Source organism: Anopheles ziemanni, chromosome 2 (genome assembly GCF_943734765.1).
Source record: "Anopheles ziemanni chromosome 2, idAnoZiCoDA_A2_x.2, whole genome shotgun sequence".
NCBI lineage: Eukaryota > Metazoa > Arthropoda > Insecta > Diptera > Culicidae > Anopheles > Anopheles ziemanni.
This window is the reverse complement of record NC_080705.1, coordinates 65,575,684-65,592,964: the sequence shown is the minus strand read 5'-3', so window position 1 is coordinate 65,592,964 and position 17,281 is coordinate 65,575,684. Positions and strand designations below refer to the sequence as shown.

Here is a 17,281-nt window from a genome sequence, read left to right as displayed (position 1 = left end):
CCCACGCCTTCACGCGGTTTTCTTGCTGTTGGGGCTCTTGGGGCCTCCTCCCACAAGATGGTCAACGAGTGGCACGAACAAGATCATGATGGACAGTACTTAGATTGAATCCCACATACACACACATACTCACGCACATTAACATGCACTTGGTGGAGATCTGGTCACTTGCCCCCTTTCGGGACGGGTTTTTCACTTCGGAGGGCTCGTCGCTTGCTGCCGCATTGCAGTTATGAGTTTCTTTTGCCCCGATCCCCACTTTTTCTTTCGTTGGCAATGCGGTTACTGCTTGTTCGCTTGTCTTTTCTTCCCTTCTTTTTCCCGCACCAGTGGTTGCTTCCTTTAGTACGAGCTTTTTTCCTGGTGGTAGAGCGTTTCCTGGCACTCGTCTATTCGCTCTAGAACCCGGTACTATAAAAGCCACCGAGGGTCACCAGGGGAAGCATAGTCAGAATTCAGCTGATCAGCAACACAGACCTTCTTCTCTCGTAGAAACTTCAACAATCTATTAAAAAACCATTCAAAATGCTGAAGTTGGTAAGTTTTAAAATTCCTGTCCTGGCAGAGAAAGTGTTTTGATTGGGATTTATTTTGGCCCATCAGGTGGTGTTGTCCGCAGTTCTGGCCGTCGTTGCCGCCCGTCCCGGTGCCCTCACGTACTCGTACGCGCCCGCCGCTTACATCGCGAAACCGGAGATCTACTACCAGAAGAGCATCATCGAGGAACCGACGGTGGCGCACGTTGGCAGCCTGGTCAAGACCATCCCGACAGCCGTCTCGCACCAGAGCTCGACCGTCGTGCACAACTCGGCCAAGATCACCGAGCCGATCTACGCACCGGCCGTCAAGCAGACGCTCGTCTCGACCCCGGTGGCCAAGACGACGTACTATGCTGCCCCGGCTGCCTACGCCTACGCCGCACCGGCTCTGGCCTATCACGACGCGTATGCTTACCATCATCTGTAATCCTTTTCCCCAAAGGAGGATAAAAACGACGAGTGAGTGATTGGAAAGCGTGTGATCGAGTTGTGAGGATTACGGATGGTCAAAAGTTGTGAGAGTTTTTCCCCACCGGGAACGGAACAAAGTGATATTCGAGTGAGATTCGAGGATTGGCCATCGGATGGCAGCGGTTGCAGCGGGATGAGGAGCCAATCGGAATTGGACGGCAAAGCGGATAATTTTCCTTTCATCAGGCATTTGGTGGCCCGACGGTTTTCGGCCGAAGAGTTTTCCATTGTTCATTTTGATTGTTGGTGAAAGATTGGTTTACTCTTCGCTATCTGATGTCAAATAAAGGAAATGTCTTGCAAAACTGTACTAAACTGTGTCTCTGCTTATTGTTTAGGAAAGTAACTCTTACTTTACGTCTACAGGGGATACCGGCTTAGGCCTTCTACAGTTAATATTTTGGTCGATGAACATACATTATTAACTTGGTATTATGATGGAAAGAAGCAAGTAAAGATGTGCTGTAAAAATCGATTAAATACAGTATATTTTAACTTACATTGTGAATCATTCAACTATAAGGACGTTATTTAACTCATCTTGTGGCCAATTACTTAATCTACCAATTTGAGCTCTTTCCAATGTATGTTATCTTATCAATATTATCGAGTAACAAAAGAAAATCAAAGATTTTCTGAATATTAAGCTTCATTTATAAGCTTGTACCATCCATCTAACCAAAAGGATACAACATATTATTTGTCATCTATTGAAAATAAGAAACAACCTTCCCTGCTTTTCTTTATTTCAATCGCAATCCTCTCTATTATTATGAAAAATCACCTTACCTTTATGATTATCGAATCTCTTGTTTTCGTGTTCTCAATATTCCAAACCGTCTCTTATTTTTTTATACGAGTTTTTTCCTCTTCTTAAACGACCGTGATGTTACTAAACATTCAGAGCTCGTCGCTTGCCTGATAACAACAAGGATTAAGAAATTTGCCCCAACTGGGGTTGCTTGATTGTCAACTGATAATGTTGAGGCGCTGAGCCCTAACCCTCCTTTTACTCCACTTGCCACCATCACTCATTCCATTCCAACGTGAAGTAACGGCTGTCCATTTAATTTACCCTTTTGCCATCTTTAACTACTCTACTTTCGCGCGATATGTGCAGTTTGTTGGTTACTCTGGGGCATAGGATATGAACAAATTAAACTAGCTCTAACTATCCGCGTGTAAAGTTGGTTCATTACTATTAATTTACAAAATAATATCACTGTGTAACTGTTCATTTATAAATCGTAAGGACCTCAATGTTGCACTTGCAATTGCATGTAGCTTATGCTACTGTAAGCTTTTTCAAAAGCGGGAGCTTTCAAGCTTGTGCTGAAGCTTAAGTACATAGGATGGAACAATAAATACATTTATAAGACAAAAACCGACAAATAAAATTAAACTTTGTGCAAATAATAATGATCCACATTTTGGATTTGTAGTACTTCTTAATCAAGATAGTTTATTTTCAACTGACAACAAAAAAGGTTTTCGTTCGAACTTTAAAAAAAATTGAAAAAGGAAATCATGGTGCTGAAAATTCGAGGATTTCAGATCTCCCTCTCTCCCTCCTTCGTTTCTCCCTTTCGCTAACGAACGAAATTATAACGTTTAGAAATACAGATTTCCTGCAACCCGCCTATTCATCTGGGTAGGTAACCCCCTAACAGTTATACTTGATGTAGATACGGTTGCATACCTTGCGGCGTTTCAAACGCACCGTTACTCCGTAAATTGATCTGGAAATGCTATTGTATCTATACAAAATGCGTTTTTCCGAAATTCGGGCTAATTTAATGAGGATACTTGTTTAAACAAATTTGTCAATTATGTTTTAAACTAGAAGAACATTCGATAATACATGTAAGACTGATTGTAAGTAGAGAAGTTGACTCTCTGCTTTGATACGTAGAATATGTTTAATTTCGTGCATTTGGTAAACTTCATCCTGAACACGCGACAACTCCCGCAATTCACTCAGAATCCTACGGCGGTTTCACTCCTGGACTAAGTTCGTTGCAATCGTATCATATGACCTAGAATCGGCAGTGAATTGTGGATTGAATGTGCTTCTTGTCGGGCTAGTGGAGAGCAACACACGTTTTTATTTGATCTCCGAGTTGGTTGATAGTCACGACCTGGCAGCATAGATAGATGCGTATATTCATTAGATGCATCCGGGATTGATTTTGCAATCACTTCATGTAGATGATATCGAATGGAGGTGTCGTTGGATAGTGTTTCGAGAGTACGTGAGTATTCAACACGTGCTAAAATCTCCACTGACCACACCAACACCGAAGGGAGTAGCGATTCTAGCCCCAATTTTAGATCAAACCGTTGCTTCCGCTAGTTTTTTTTTTTTTAATTCTCGATCAGAACGTGAAGGAACAAGAGTTGCTTGCTACATTCACCCATTGTTTTGCGGATGGAAGAAGAAACAAATAAAAACGATTGTGTTTGAAATAGTTGTCTTTCATTTGCGTTTATATGTGCCCAAAACGAATTGTAATTAGACGCTGTCTTACAAAATTTAGAAAAAATAAGCGCGAGAAATATTATGCCCAGTTCAATTTCATCCCTATTGCTCGCAATGTTTCTGCTGTGTAATAATCCACCATCAAATCTTCCAAAGGGGAAACGGAATCGTGTTTGCTTGGCTTGTGTACGTATCTGTCTAGCCAGCGGCTGCGTGTGCAAATATTAATTTTGTCTGCTTAGAAAACCCGAATAGAAGTGATAGCTGCGTCTATATTTAAATGTCCCTCAAATGCGTCAGAGACACACGCCCGATAACAGCCCGGTATCAATTACATTACGGTCATAAAGCACAGTGCATGATATTTAGGAAGCCATTGGCTTCCTATCGTTTTTTTTTTATCAATGTAAAAAATCACATCCACTAGGCACGCCGATGGTATTTTCACAGGTTGCAAAAATGTATAAAAATAAAGTTTAGAGGAGTGCCAATCGAAATCACTTTCGCAGGAGCATCCGAGATTAATAAATCTTCCGATCGTGGTTTACTGCAACCACCAGGCGGGGTCAAAGGGGATCCGTTTCTGTTGCTCGATCACCAGCACCACTTGCGTCGTCAAGTGGGGAAAGTGGTCGATCTTCGAGTAATATCGGTTCGCGATTAGCAGCGTGATTCAAGAACTAAAATTGGTGATGCTCCGTGAAAGTGAGGGTGCGCTGCCATCAAGGTGAAAGAGAACGGAGGGAAAGTGTCTGCATGTCTGTTCGGGTAGTAACCGGATCTAGCGCTGAGGAGATGATTTATTGGCCCTGCGACACACTTGCGTTTCACAAATCATAGTTGTCGCCCTGGGGACTAACATTCGGTTTAAGGGAGGGTACTTTTCTTTCGTTTTGTGTTTGTTTTAAACGAATGCTGTACTAGAAAAAAACAGTCCTATAGCACCGCCGCAAACTACGTCAACAGAGCCAAAGGTATTTTCACAACACTGATCTGCGTTTATAAGTGTGTGAGTGTGGCCACGAAACGTGCCGGCCAATCTGGCCGACTGTGATTTAGTGCATTATTTTAGTGCGACAAGATTCCTTCCTCCTTATTTCGGTCAATCTTCGGCGCACGGGAGGACGAAACGAATCCATGCGTGTTGGGAAAACCCCGACACAAACGCACATACCACACACAAACCGAACCGCCCCGGACAGGTTGTAATTATTCTCATAAATAATCTAACCCATCGGATGGAATGAGCACGCGGAAGGTAACGGTGTAAAGAGCCGCTCGTTAAGCTAACACTAGCAGTATTACACCTTTTCGATGCACTCCGGTATTCTTTTTGTTTAGATTTGCTACGCGTCGTAAGAGTACAAGCACCTGAGTACATCGAGAGACCTTGCGGTCGGGTCGGGTTGTATCCCACGCGAAAATTTTGAAAACTTCAACCAGCATGATTAATCGGTTGGTACCCGGGCGGTTGAATGCTGCACTCCATCGATGGTATTTTTCCGGCGCTGTTTAGGTTTACGCATATTGCACAAACGGCAATTGCATCGAATTGCAACGCTCACTTAGCGCACGTCACGGCCCGGCCACGGCCTCTGCACACATTAGCGATAAATTAAGCCTCTCAATGGCGTCATCGGTGCTCGGCAAACAAGTAGTTTAACACCGATACGAGCTTGGAGGGCAAGAGCCGGTACAGAATGGAACTTCTGCTCCACAGGGCAGTTTGCGACTAAAAGTAAAAACATCCTTAAGCTAAAAATTAGCATGCAATGGAAGCAATAGAATAGAAGGTACAGTGTACTATTCATGAATAACTCATCTGACAGAAAACAACTGTCGACAGAGGTTAGGAAAAAGTAAATCAATCATTTTCATATTTCAAAGAGTTCTCAAGTTAGCAATTAAATTGAATTGAATGAAATTACACGCTTGGAGTATATGCTTTGGTCTATAAAGGTTCTCTACGGTAGCCTCAACTTCATTTGAATTTATCCTTTATGGTTTGATTCCATATTGTATGCAAACTTCATGTTACACCGGTTTGTCAAATATGCTTTTAAAAAATTCATAATAAAACCTCCGTTCTAAGCAATCAAACCAATACGTTATCATCTATTGGTCGTTCTGTAAGCACCGTTAACCCTAATGTCTACGTTCCTTGAAGTTTAAGCTTGCTGGAAAATATTCCTACGCGCGGATGGGTTATTACGAATGGGCGAAAGAATGTTAAAAAACTGTTTCTCATAAGCAAAAACCTGTTTGAAAAATGAATGTTAAGTATATTATAGCTTTATTTGAAATATTAAAAATATCCCATCGTGTTTTAATTCTATAGTATACTATAAATTGTGACCTTTTATCGTAAAAACGCGTTTTAAGCGTTTGATTTTACATGACTTACAATAAACTTACTTGTGGTGTCGACGCACATTGTTAATTTTCACACAATATGAAAGACTTATCCAGTAATGCTGCTCTTAACCATTTGTAATCTTTCTGGTTGCAGTAGGCATTAGGGTTAATAGTGGAGCCGTCTATGCCACAACAAACGAGCCTAGAAATAGAGTAAATAAACAATACGTTTGAATTGTCCTTCAAGGTCATTCCGTTTTTTCTTTTGTAAATAATGTCCAACCTGGACTTGATGAACCAGTGGGCAATTGGCTCCCGCTAAGCGGAGCGCTTAAAACAATTCAACCATTTCCAAGCCCCAATCCAATCATTTCCATGGCCATCGGACCTGGCTCCTTCGAGGACACCCTGAAAAACACAAACATTATGCTGCGCATGATGGGCATTCCGCCGTGTGGGGAGCCTTATCCTGACACGGCCATGGCGCTGCTGAGGAGCAATGTTGGCTTCATTGGTTCGTTTCTACTGCTCGTTTACACGACACTCGGTGAGGTGATCTATCTTGTGCAGATGCTCCAGGGTTCCGAGGTGAACTTCCTGGAGGTAACCTTCCAGACGCCCTGCATCGGTTACTGCCTTATCGGTGTACTTAAGATGATTCTGCTGGCCGTGCGGCGAAATACGATCGCAGAGTTGGTGCAGCTTTTCCGCACCAAGTGGAAAAAGGCGGTGAGTTGTGGAAGTGGGTTTAGATTTCAGAGTTTCTTTTAAAGTGAGATTTACATGAAATAGTTATCGCGAAAATACAAATGCGAAATCTAGAAACGTTACGTAATGCCTCATTGTAACGGCTCTATCTTTGCGAAACCCGCTTGAAACAAGTGGTGCGTGTGAATACTAAAAAAAAAACAAAATGTCTATGGATAAATGGAGCGACAGAAGAGATGCAAGCAGAAAATACTGAATTTTGCAGAAAATTTTTGAAAAGTGATGCAATTTTGTACGGTTATTTACACCCCGTTCAAAACACTGGTAGCTTTTTGAGGTGATTCGTTGGGAATGCATTTTAAACAGCTTGTATGTTTGAATTCACATGCTTATGTATTTGTTTATGTGTAAGACCAAATCTACTTTTAATTGTAGAAATCTCGGATATAGGATTGCAGTGTTATTGTATTGTTTTCAACATATATTATTTGCCTATGCTGTTGCTGCTTCTAGATCATAAGCAACGAGAACTGGACAGTGTGCGAAGAAACCATGCGACCGGCCATTAGGGTTACCTCCGTCACGGCACTGGCAAACGTCGTGATGGGAATCGCCTTCACTATGCTGCCGATAGCGGAAATGCTCTACCACTGGCTGCACAGTGGCTCCTGGGTCCGCCAGCTGGCCTTCAACATCTGGTGGCCGTTCGATGTGTTCGCGGGGACACAGTACTTCTGGTTTAGCTATCCGCTCTACGTGATTATTGGGTTTAACGGCATCATCATCCATATGGTAAGGTGCCCTTAACGAATGACACGTGATCGGGTCCAGCACAGTCTTTCTGTTAACTTTAACTTTATTCGTTCACTCCATCTCGGAGGCTTTCGATTGTTTATTTTGCATTTTGGCTGCTCACCTGTGCTTGCACTTTCGTATTCTAAAACTGAACATCGAAAATGTTGCCGATGAGTGTGAGGAAGCAAGAGCCGCGAACGAGAGACGGCTGCAAGACGCGATCGTTCAGCATCAGGATCTTATCGGGTAAACGAATATCGCGTTCGAGTTAGGTTGACAATCTACATGATGTTCCTTTTCTCGATTTCAGTTGCAGTGCGTTCTTACAGGATGTGTTCGGCGTTGTGCTGTTTCTTAACTTACTCGGCAGCTCGATTATTATTTGCATACAGGCGTTTATGATAACGGTGAGTGTTGAAGTAGTTTCTTAAATTTGGGCCCAAAATGGACCTTAAAAATTCGATGAAATCAGCTCATTGATTAATGGGAACTTTCCAATCATTCATTGAGGAACTCAAGCAAACATGATCTAACGTGAACCATCGGGTTGATACCACACCGACAAGATATTCTCCCACCATCGGGATCGAATCTACGTTGATGTAATCTTAGCACGTGCGAACTCTCAAATATTTACGCACACCAGCGCTAGCGGCACGAAGCTCTTTATCTTATCGCGAGCTTATTTTTCCAATCGGACCACGGGGGGATAGCGTTGCGGAGTTTCCGCGCTCATTAAGGGGCGTTTCACCGTGCCCGGTTCACCCCCCGTTCTATTTCTTATGTTGCCAGTTTGTTGCTTTTCTTGGGATGGTTTACGTCGATTGCTAGTGGGTGATACGACAGCACGTGCTGTCTGGCATCGACATTTCGATGATACCACTTCCAATCATATGGGTTAAAATTAGATTGGAATGTGGCGAACGTTTTGATTAGAGGTATATAATACCATTTACTAGGAAAAGATAATTTCTAAAAAACGATCGACCTTGAAAGCTTGTTGAGGTTTTATTTATTACAAATGTTTTTTAGCTTTCCAAAATATAGTTTGTGTTAAATTCGACAGGTTTTCAGTTAATTTTGAATTTTTATTGTTGACCAGTGTTTGCATGCATATTTTGTATATTTTTTTTGTAGTTTTCAAATGTAATTCTTTTTGTCACCGTATTACTTGCAGACGGTCTCCGGATATACACTGATAAAGTTTGTTTTGTTTATGCTGTGCTTTTTGATCGAATTGCTAATGCTGTGTGCGTACGGGGAGGACATTGTGCAATCGGTAAGTATGTGCTGAGTATCGTAATGTTTTTAAGCCTCGTCTAATTAATTCTTTACTTTCGGCAGAGTGGAGCTGTAGCCGATGCAACGTACAATTGCAAGTGGTACGAGGAAAGCAGGTTGTTTAAGACTTCGATATTGCAGATTTTACACACAGCCCAGAAACCCATCGTGGTAACTGCTTGGAAAATTTGGCCTGTGCAGATGGTGACGTTTAGAGGAGTGAGTGAATTTTATTTTTTTAAATACACCCCAACGTTTGATACATAAAACATTGCAATGTTTTGTATGCAAACCACTTCAAATGCTTGTTTTATGATTTGATGGTTGTTTTATGATAGCTATTTTTTACTGTTGTAGATCTTGCAAGCTTCATGGTCCTACTTCACGCTGCTGAAAACGGTTTATGCTGATAACTAATAATGCCCGCAGCTTCTGTTACTCACCGTTATCCACCGACAAATAACGAACAAAAACATGATTCAACATCGATTTCACAAGTGTACCTGCAATTTCAATCACCTAGAAGCGCTGTTTAGCGCCGTGGCGTCACACCCAAAAAAATTGTCACGATAACAGTTAAAAAATAAATAACATTTATCGATTGAATCATCACACTTAACTTTGTGAAACATTACATGACACCGAACACGACAGGCTGGGATCGATTATCTGCTTTCTTCCCTACCCGAATCAGCTGTGAAGGGAGGAGTAAAGGTGTTGAATGGTCCTATGCGCTGAACAAATAAAAAACAAACCCTTATCAACCCAGTCGCACGGAATGCAATTGCAAATCGTGACGGCTATCGGTGCCGGTTTCGTTTATTTCGAAAAACCCCTTCTTCCAACCTAAAGTCAGCCCAGGCCCAGGGAAGGGCCGATGACCAATCGGAAAACTATTTCTTACCTGCGTCCGGTCCGGTTATCACGCGCAACCGCTCCCGGGGGCGAATCTGCTTTCGTCAGCTGGCCAACGTCGCGATCACGAGCTCCGCCGTGCGCTATCTAATCAGCACCTGGCGGCCGATTGCCATCGAAAACACGTCACAGAGATTCCATTTGCGCTATGTGGGGGTGGGTGGGTAGATACTCGACTCGAAAGTAAAATCGCCCCGGTGTGGGACGGGGTATTTTCTCCACCCGGCCAAACATGTCTTCTCGCGTACGGCTAGATAACCAGTGCCGCCTGGAATGTGGGGTTGGAAATTGCACGGAATTCTATTTCTGTGCGGCTCGCCGGGCACCGTACCGACCGATGACCTATTTCCAAGATTCGCGAGATAGTCTCTGGGCAGGTGTCGCCGAGTGGGACGCTGTCTTTGAGGTTCGCGCTGCCGGAACTCTGATCTGATTAGATGATGCGGGCAAGATAGCTCCGAAAGGGTAGCAATGAAACAGCCCCGCATTGAATGGTATTTTTGGTACTCAAGATGTGTACTTTTGTTTCGTGTGTTAAAATACGAACTTTATTCTCGATGAACAGGTTTATTCTCGATGAAAAGTAAAACCGACCTCACTTTGACGTCGGTTGAACTATGTTTACTTATGAATTACGGTTTGTTATCGAGGAATAAAATGGCCCTCGAAAGTGCTAAGAGCATCACTTTCTTCGTTCCAAAACAAATTGAAACATTTTTCTTTTTAACTTGTAGTGATATTTTAAGAAATTATCTATTGGAAAACCCCTTCGATGGCCTTCACTTATGTTTGTTTACAGTCTGTCCCGCCACCGGGCAACAAGCAAGTTCTTATCAGCCACCATTCTGCTGCTGTTCCGGAACGGAAAGTCCAAGGTTTTTCCTCGCCAAAAACACCACCTTTGCACAGGGGGGGAAACCTTTTGGAGAACATGTCATTCATACAACCCAATCGCGAGGCTATAAAAAAAGATATCCCAAATTCGCCGCAATGAATTCCACAGACCGCCGTGACATTGCGAAGGGTTGTGAAACACGCGTCAACACTCCATGATAGCCATGTAGGTGAGCCTAGCGAGCTTCGCATGTGAGTGGGTGGCCCTTGCAACTGACGAACCGTCGAACCTTATCGGCGGTCGTCGGCGGTTCAAAGCTGACTACCGGCATTCGTCTGTTGTTTCCTTCTCGCTCTCCAGGGAAGTTGTCCGACCGATTTTGTCGTCAACTTGGCTGGCAAAGCGAGCCTCAGGAGTTTCGATGCCCCGTGTAGTTTCATGAACCGGTAGGGTGGGTGGTTGTACTTGTACGGAAGAGATAATTTGTTGGCTGCCGTTCGCTTTGAAAGTTGATTTTATGTATGTGCGTGAGAGTGAAGTTATAATCAGGTTAGGACACGCTTCCATCCAGCTGGATTTTGTACCATCACTTATCTTAATCCCAAGGCCGAACTGCGTTGATAGGCGTCCGATTTCTGGCTCATCATGCAATGATGGAGCAAATTTAGGCTACTGCATGAAGACATTGTGCAATATTTATGTTGATTAAATATTACACAATTTTTCCAAATTTTTCATGGGTAACCAGACCTATCCGACGTGTCTTTCCTTTAGAAAATGGAGAAAAATGAGTACAATAATTAAAAGCTTATATTATTATAGTTTTCATAAGGATTTTACCTTAACAAGCAATGCTTCTATTTTAGATCGTTTCTATAATTATTATTTGTTTTTAAGAAAATAATTTTCATATGATATGGACTGCAATATTTCTATGCAATTAATAACAGTCAATAGATCTCAAAAATCTGTGACACTTTTATTTAATTATTATAATTTGATTTGATTCATTTGATGTTTTAAAAATCTCAAAAATCCGTGGGACTTTTATTTAATTATTACAATTTGATTTGATTAATTTGATGTTTTTGAGAGCCCAAAAAGAATGTTTGAATTTTAATTGCATTCAATTTCATTTCTTGCTTGTGATATCTATCTTTCGCCACAAATAGATAAAAAGAAAAGTGCTGCTTACGGCACTTGAACATTCCCTGGTTTTGATAAAAATGCTGACCGGATGGTGGATGTCGAATTCCATGGTGATTGTGTCACCCTGAAGTTGGTTTTTTTATTGGTCTCGAGGAAGCCTTAGCAAAACGTTATCGGTTGTCGCAAAAATGTTTGGTGAAATTTTGTGCACCTCGTACACCCGTGGTGTTCGATTGCAATCGGTCAGTTGTTGCGGAAGTCGTGCTGAACAACAAAGAGCTGCCGGCAATGGTTTTCAGGAGGCTGAAGGATGTTTTTTCCCCCATACTGAATTGTTCATTGTGACCGTAGATTCGTTTGTCGTATTAAAAAACAACGCAGAAAAGCATGGGGTACAAATGAACAACAACATTGTATGTTTCGAAGCGCTTCAAAGACGCATTTTCAACATTGTGTGTTCCCTCGCTGCGGTTGTGGAATTTCAAACGCCAGACAAAACGTGTTAGAATCAACCGAGGCACCACGAAACCGAAGTGACGAGGTTGATTGTGTTTTCGCTGGTGGCGACTCAACAACTCGTCCAATTACTTACCGCGCTAGGGGTAGTAGAATTTTTATTTCCCACTCAGACACATAACTCATAACTTCCCCCCCGGCATGGGAGGGGACCCGCGCGCTGCCCGATCGAAATGCACTGATCGGTGCACTTGTCAGAAAAATGCACCACGAACGCCTCAACCTCCGAAGGCCTCCGAGGTTGTGTGATGTGTTTTCGAGCGGAACAGTGTATTAAATGGACGTTTTTCCATGTCCGAGGCCAGCCAGCAAACTCCGACAGGTTCCCGCAAGCCCATATGGACCTACTTTGCCTAAGTGGTTCATTTTTTCGTGCGACTCGCTGCACCGGGACCCATTTGAGGGGTTGGAACACCGGAAATTGCACTCCCCGTCGGCCAGGCGCGATAAATCATGACATCCGAATGATGCAGGAATGCATTTTCTGTAACAATTTGTACGATTTTTCTTTCCCCCCCATTTGACGGCTCACTCGGTCGCGCCGTTTTATAACTCATTTCCATCTCAGCCTCGCTCGGTCGTTAAAAAGAAGCGGTCCCGAGGTTTGATTTCCAATTCACTAATCACTCGCTCTCAAATTACTCCCGATCCCACGGACCCATAAAACTAATTGGTAATACATATTCAACGGGAGTGCGGGGTTGTATATGTTTTACAGCTCTTCCACATTCGTTCGGTTTGCAAACCGATCCTTACCGATCCGGGAGGAGCCACCTCTACTGCGTAACTTTGGCCGAGCGACGCCAACCTCGTCGATTGAGTGAGTGCATTAATTATTTATTACATGCATAATTGGCGCGTTTGTGTGTAAATTAGAGAACCAGGTAAGAGATTAGTTTTTATTCTTATCAACACTTGTTTGTCTACCATCGTGCCGATCAGGCGGTTTATTAGCTGTTTTAATATTCAATTAGAAATTGGCAGTTGACGTATGGACGTTTCAATGTGTGCATTTTTCAAATACACCACGTGCAGTCGTTTGAGAATATCTAATGAATCGTTGATTTATTAAATCCTTTTATTTTTCCTATCAATAATCCACCAGTGAATTATACTGTCGTTTGTGCTTTCTCTCTCTCTTTCTCTCTCTCTCTCTCTTTAGAGCGTATGTGTAGCTGTGGTTAATTTTGTTTGTCATACTGTTTTCAAAAACCAAACTGACTGAAATTATGCATTCCGATCGCACCACCTTGCGTTTCGTTTAAAACACAATCAAAATCAATAATAGAATGATGGACGCTTTCATCTCCAACGGCGGCACGGCTCGCCGGGCGGCACTGGACACTAATTTAATATCATATTAATAATCGAGCCATCGAGATCTGCATACGAATGCGCCCGAAAACCTCGGCGTCGATGGCAGTTGAAGGAAAAAGTCGAACGAATTGTACGTTTCGCATCCGCGCACAAACAAGTTCGAGTTCGTGTTCTATCTCGTCTCACTCCGTACAAGTCTTTTTGTCGGCGGCGGCGGCCTGGCCTAATGGCGCAGGATTGGCGAGCCGGAGACAAAACCGAAATGAAATTGGGAATTCCACAAGCCTTTTTCGTTGGTTGGCCTTTCGGGTGGTTCGTAGTTTGCCGCTTCGCTTGGAGATGTTCCGCCTGTACGCGAGCGAGCACGGTTCGGTTCAGGTGATTAGTATACATCTTTATATTCAAATCAATCAAATTTACTGTACCTGAGATAAATAATTCCATCCGTACGTTTCGCACCACCAATCAACGCAGTCGCGTCGCAGTGGGAAGAAAGAACGAAACCGCGATGGCGCTCGCAGGCACGCTTTTCCCGCCACAATTCGGCCTGTTGTGGGAGGAGACTGGCCCTCATGCGGAGACGTACCAGCGTATGTCCCCCCGCATGGATTCGTGCACGAGCTGGCCCTCGCCGGCTGCTCGCCAAGGTGTATTGATATGACACTCACGTGGTCAACATAAATTGGTTTTCTTTTAGCAAGGTTTTCCCGTAACGGAGCGAGCGCGCGCGTCGCGGCCAGACATAAACCATTGCGCGGGCCTTTTGATGGCCGGGCAGCGTGCCACCGTGTTCCCTACATCGTCGGGTAATTAATGGAGTGCAATCAAGCAGGCAGTGGCCACTTCCAAGCCCTTCATTGCTGCACGTTCGCACCGGAGGGGAAGGTAGACACAAATCATAGCAACCCGAGGACCTCGCTGTTGAAAATTTCCTTTTTTGTTTTGCTTGTTTAACGAACAACCTGCCAACTGGCAAGCATAAAAACAAAACGACACAAAGCGAGGGGCAAACCTCATAGTGATTAAAATTTCGTCTACGTATCGAGCTTGCCGTATCACAACATAAAAATCGCACGTTGAAGTATGTGAATAGTGTACGGCCGTACAGCTCATAAACTCTCAATTTGGAGCTTCCCGGCACGAATCAGCGCCGGGTCATTTTACTTGCTACTTCGTTGGCCAACTCCAAAGTGTCTATCCCAATTCCACCTCAGATTGTTGAATTTATGTTCGCCAGTATACTGACAAGGTGAGGTGAGGTATTAAAAACACTTGAATAATTAAGTATAAAGCGTTTGATGGCCGTTACTGGTATTTGGAAGCCAGGGTGGCGCTTTGCTGCCGGACAATGTGTTATCGATTCAAAGCATAAATAAATCAATGCAGATAGAGAATGAACTATATAGTACGCGGTGCAATCAACAAACAAATAAGTTCAAGTTTGATGCACATTTGCATATAAACTATGGATTACACAATTTAAACCCCATCTGTGTCACACGTTTTGAATGGTCGTAGGTTGATGTCGAAAGTTAATGGATCTCGAACATTTTTCTTGCTTCGTTTCTCTTTTGTTTAAATTACATAATAGTTATGGGTCCTATTCCAATATGTTGGATCAATTCTTACGACAGACTTTTCTTACTAACTTTGCTAAAATTATAACCGTCGTGGGTCTTGAAATTATGCCTTTTGAATTTATAACATTTTATTCATTCAATATACACTCACAACAAGCTCGGAAAACAAGACCATTCTACAAATGTATCCAACCTTATGAAATGTTGAAGCTTGCATCTTACCAATCGTGATCCTTTGAATTTGAACCTGTTGAAGAATCATATTAAGTCAACGGCAACTTGACATTTTGCCTTTCTTTAACGAGCAAGTCCTATAGAAGCACGTTTTGCTAGTAGTCGTGGTTGTTGGAGAAGCCCCGATATAGTCAAAACAAACCATTACCTTTGACCATCGCCGATGATGTTGGCCTAAAGTACTTTGGCTGATGACTGTTGAAAAAATAGACGTGTCTATGTGCGCACCTTTTTATTCTTTCTTTCTTATGATTTTCAAACCTAACATCCCCAAAGGGCTGTCCTCCATTCGTACGGTCCACCGAGCGTACCATAAATCCGCAGGGTGCGGCACGATTTGCATTTCTCGATCTCAAGCGCGCCCGGTGTTTGCTCGCTTGGTTTTCTCTCGCTGCTTAACGTCCGCCTGCTTAACCTTCTAAAGTGCAGCCGGTGCAGCCGCCACTTGACGCAGCTTCGGCGCATTGGGGATGAGGTTTGTGATGATTGCCTTCGGGGGTCGCCCGCGGAGAGCACTCCGGCCGCACGATAAACGAGTTCAACATATTGGCAGATAACATGAATACGTCTCGTCCGGTAATTGCATTTAATTGACATTTGAATGTATAATCGATGTGAGAATATCTAATTTATTGTGCTCATAATTTTGCTTTATTTAATTGATATTTTCCATCCCAGTGGCTGCTAGTGCAGGTTTCTCGCCAATGGGAGGTATATCAGTCCATTGGGTGGCGTTCGTTCGGTGGTGCGTCGAGTGGGGGTCGAAGGGTCCCTGGTAACGCTGGCACCTCATAAGCTCATAACTCAGCCAGCGGAACGAAATCGTGAGTCTTACATGGTACACTAGAACGAAGCAGAGAAATGCATAAAACGAAGCATTTGAAAAAAACAGAGGACAAGCCTTTATTGAAAAAAATTAAAAGGTTTATAAAAATATTTTTCTCAATAAAAACAAATTTCATTGATGGATTGTCCATCACGGTTTGACACGGTTCAAGTGCTTGGCAGGTAATTAAAGTAATTCATTCCACAAAAACAACACATCCAAAACACATCTTTCCATGCGTCCAGTTCAATTTGATCTATTTTTAACTTCGAAATTCCAATGTGCTCTTGTCTCGTTGGATTCTTTGCGTCCCACCAACCGAGCAGAAATGGGAAGGTGACAAGAGGTCGGTGGCGTGTCTAAAGCCGTGTTGTAAGAAGCCGAATCGCACGCGATAACCTACGACTCCCCGCGGACTGTTTGACTCCTGGATCTCACGTGCACCGGGCCGCGGTCCTAGCTAGAAGACACACTTGATACTTTGATGCCGCCGCATTCTCGTTTGCCTTCCATGACCATTGCCTCTGCCCACCATTCCTGGGCTGACCGCTCGGGGACCGTCGGGGTGGATGGTGGATTAACATCACAGTTCCAGCAGACACGACGGGTTCGCTCCGCCAGTCTTCGACGAGCGGCCGGGGTGTGTAGGCTTAAACGGTTTTAGATTCGACCTCACCGGGGGCCACACGCAACTCTGGCGCAACTCCCCGCCAATGTCATTCGGCACGTTTATTTTTGCATTTGCTTATCTAATCTCGCCGCCGAATGGAATGTAGAACGAAACAAAGACTACAAGCAAAGTAGCAAAAATGGTTCCGTATTGAGATGTAATCTTTGACACTGCCCGTACTGGAATTGAAAACCTGGCTGGCCGATGACCTTAACGGAATCGAAACAGGTAACAGGATATTTACTATCTTATCGGGTTGCGTAATGTTGGTAAAATTAATACAAATGTATAAAATGCAATAATGAGGTAACGAAAAGAACTTCGTTCAACAGTTAGAGAAAATTTTTATTTTGTCAGTTACACCCCCAGAAATTGATGGCATACAGATTTCCCTGGAATGTGGTGTCAAGGGGCGGTAAGTTCAGCACCAGTAGCATACAGCACGCTCGTGATACCATCCTCTGTTGCTTCACTTTGATTCCTCTATTATTGAACATTAACACATTGAGAAACTGTTGCCCGATACGGAAGTCCCAAAAACACATCATTCTCTATATCATAATCGGTGTTTATTCTTTCAAAATACTCCCCAAGGTTGTACGGCAAACATT

The 17,281-nt window shown here is 43.2% G+C and overlaps 2 protein-coding genes across 2 annotated transcripts; both read left to right on the top strand.

The window, feature by feature from the left end:
- The first annotated feature begins 525 nt into the window (after positions 1-525).
- On the top strand, positions 526-966 carry LOC131282092 (cuticle protein-like). The gene is made up of 2 exons (XM_058311487.1): positions 526-537; positions 604-966. Exons 1-2 carry the CDS (start codon positions 526-528, stop codon positions 964-966), a joined length of 375 nt encoding a protein of 124 aa, XP_058167470.1.
- Positions 967-6,219: 5,253 nt separating this feature from the next.
- On the top strand, positions 6,220-9,045 carry LOC131294119 (odorant receptor 4-like). Its single transcript, XM_058322164.1, has 7 exons — positions 6,220-6,573; positions 7,066-7,344; positions 7,433-7,593; positions 7,658-7,754; positions 8,525-8,626; positions 8,692-8,847; positions 8,986-9,045. Exons 1-7 carry the CDS (start codon positions 6,220-6,222, stop codon positions 9,043-9,045), a joined length of 1,209 nt encoding a protein of 402 aa, XP_058178147.1.
- Positions 9,046-17,281: the final 8,236 nt, after the last annotated feature.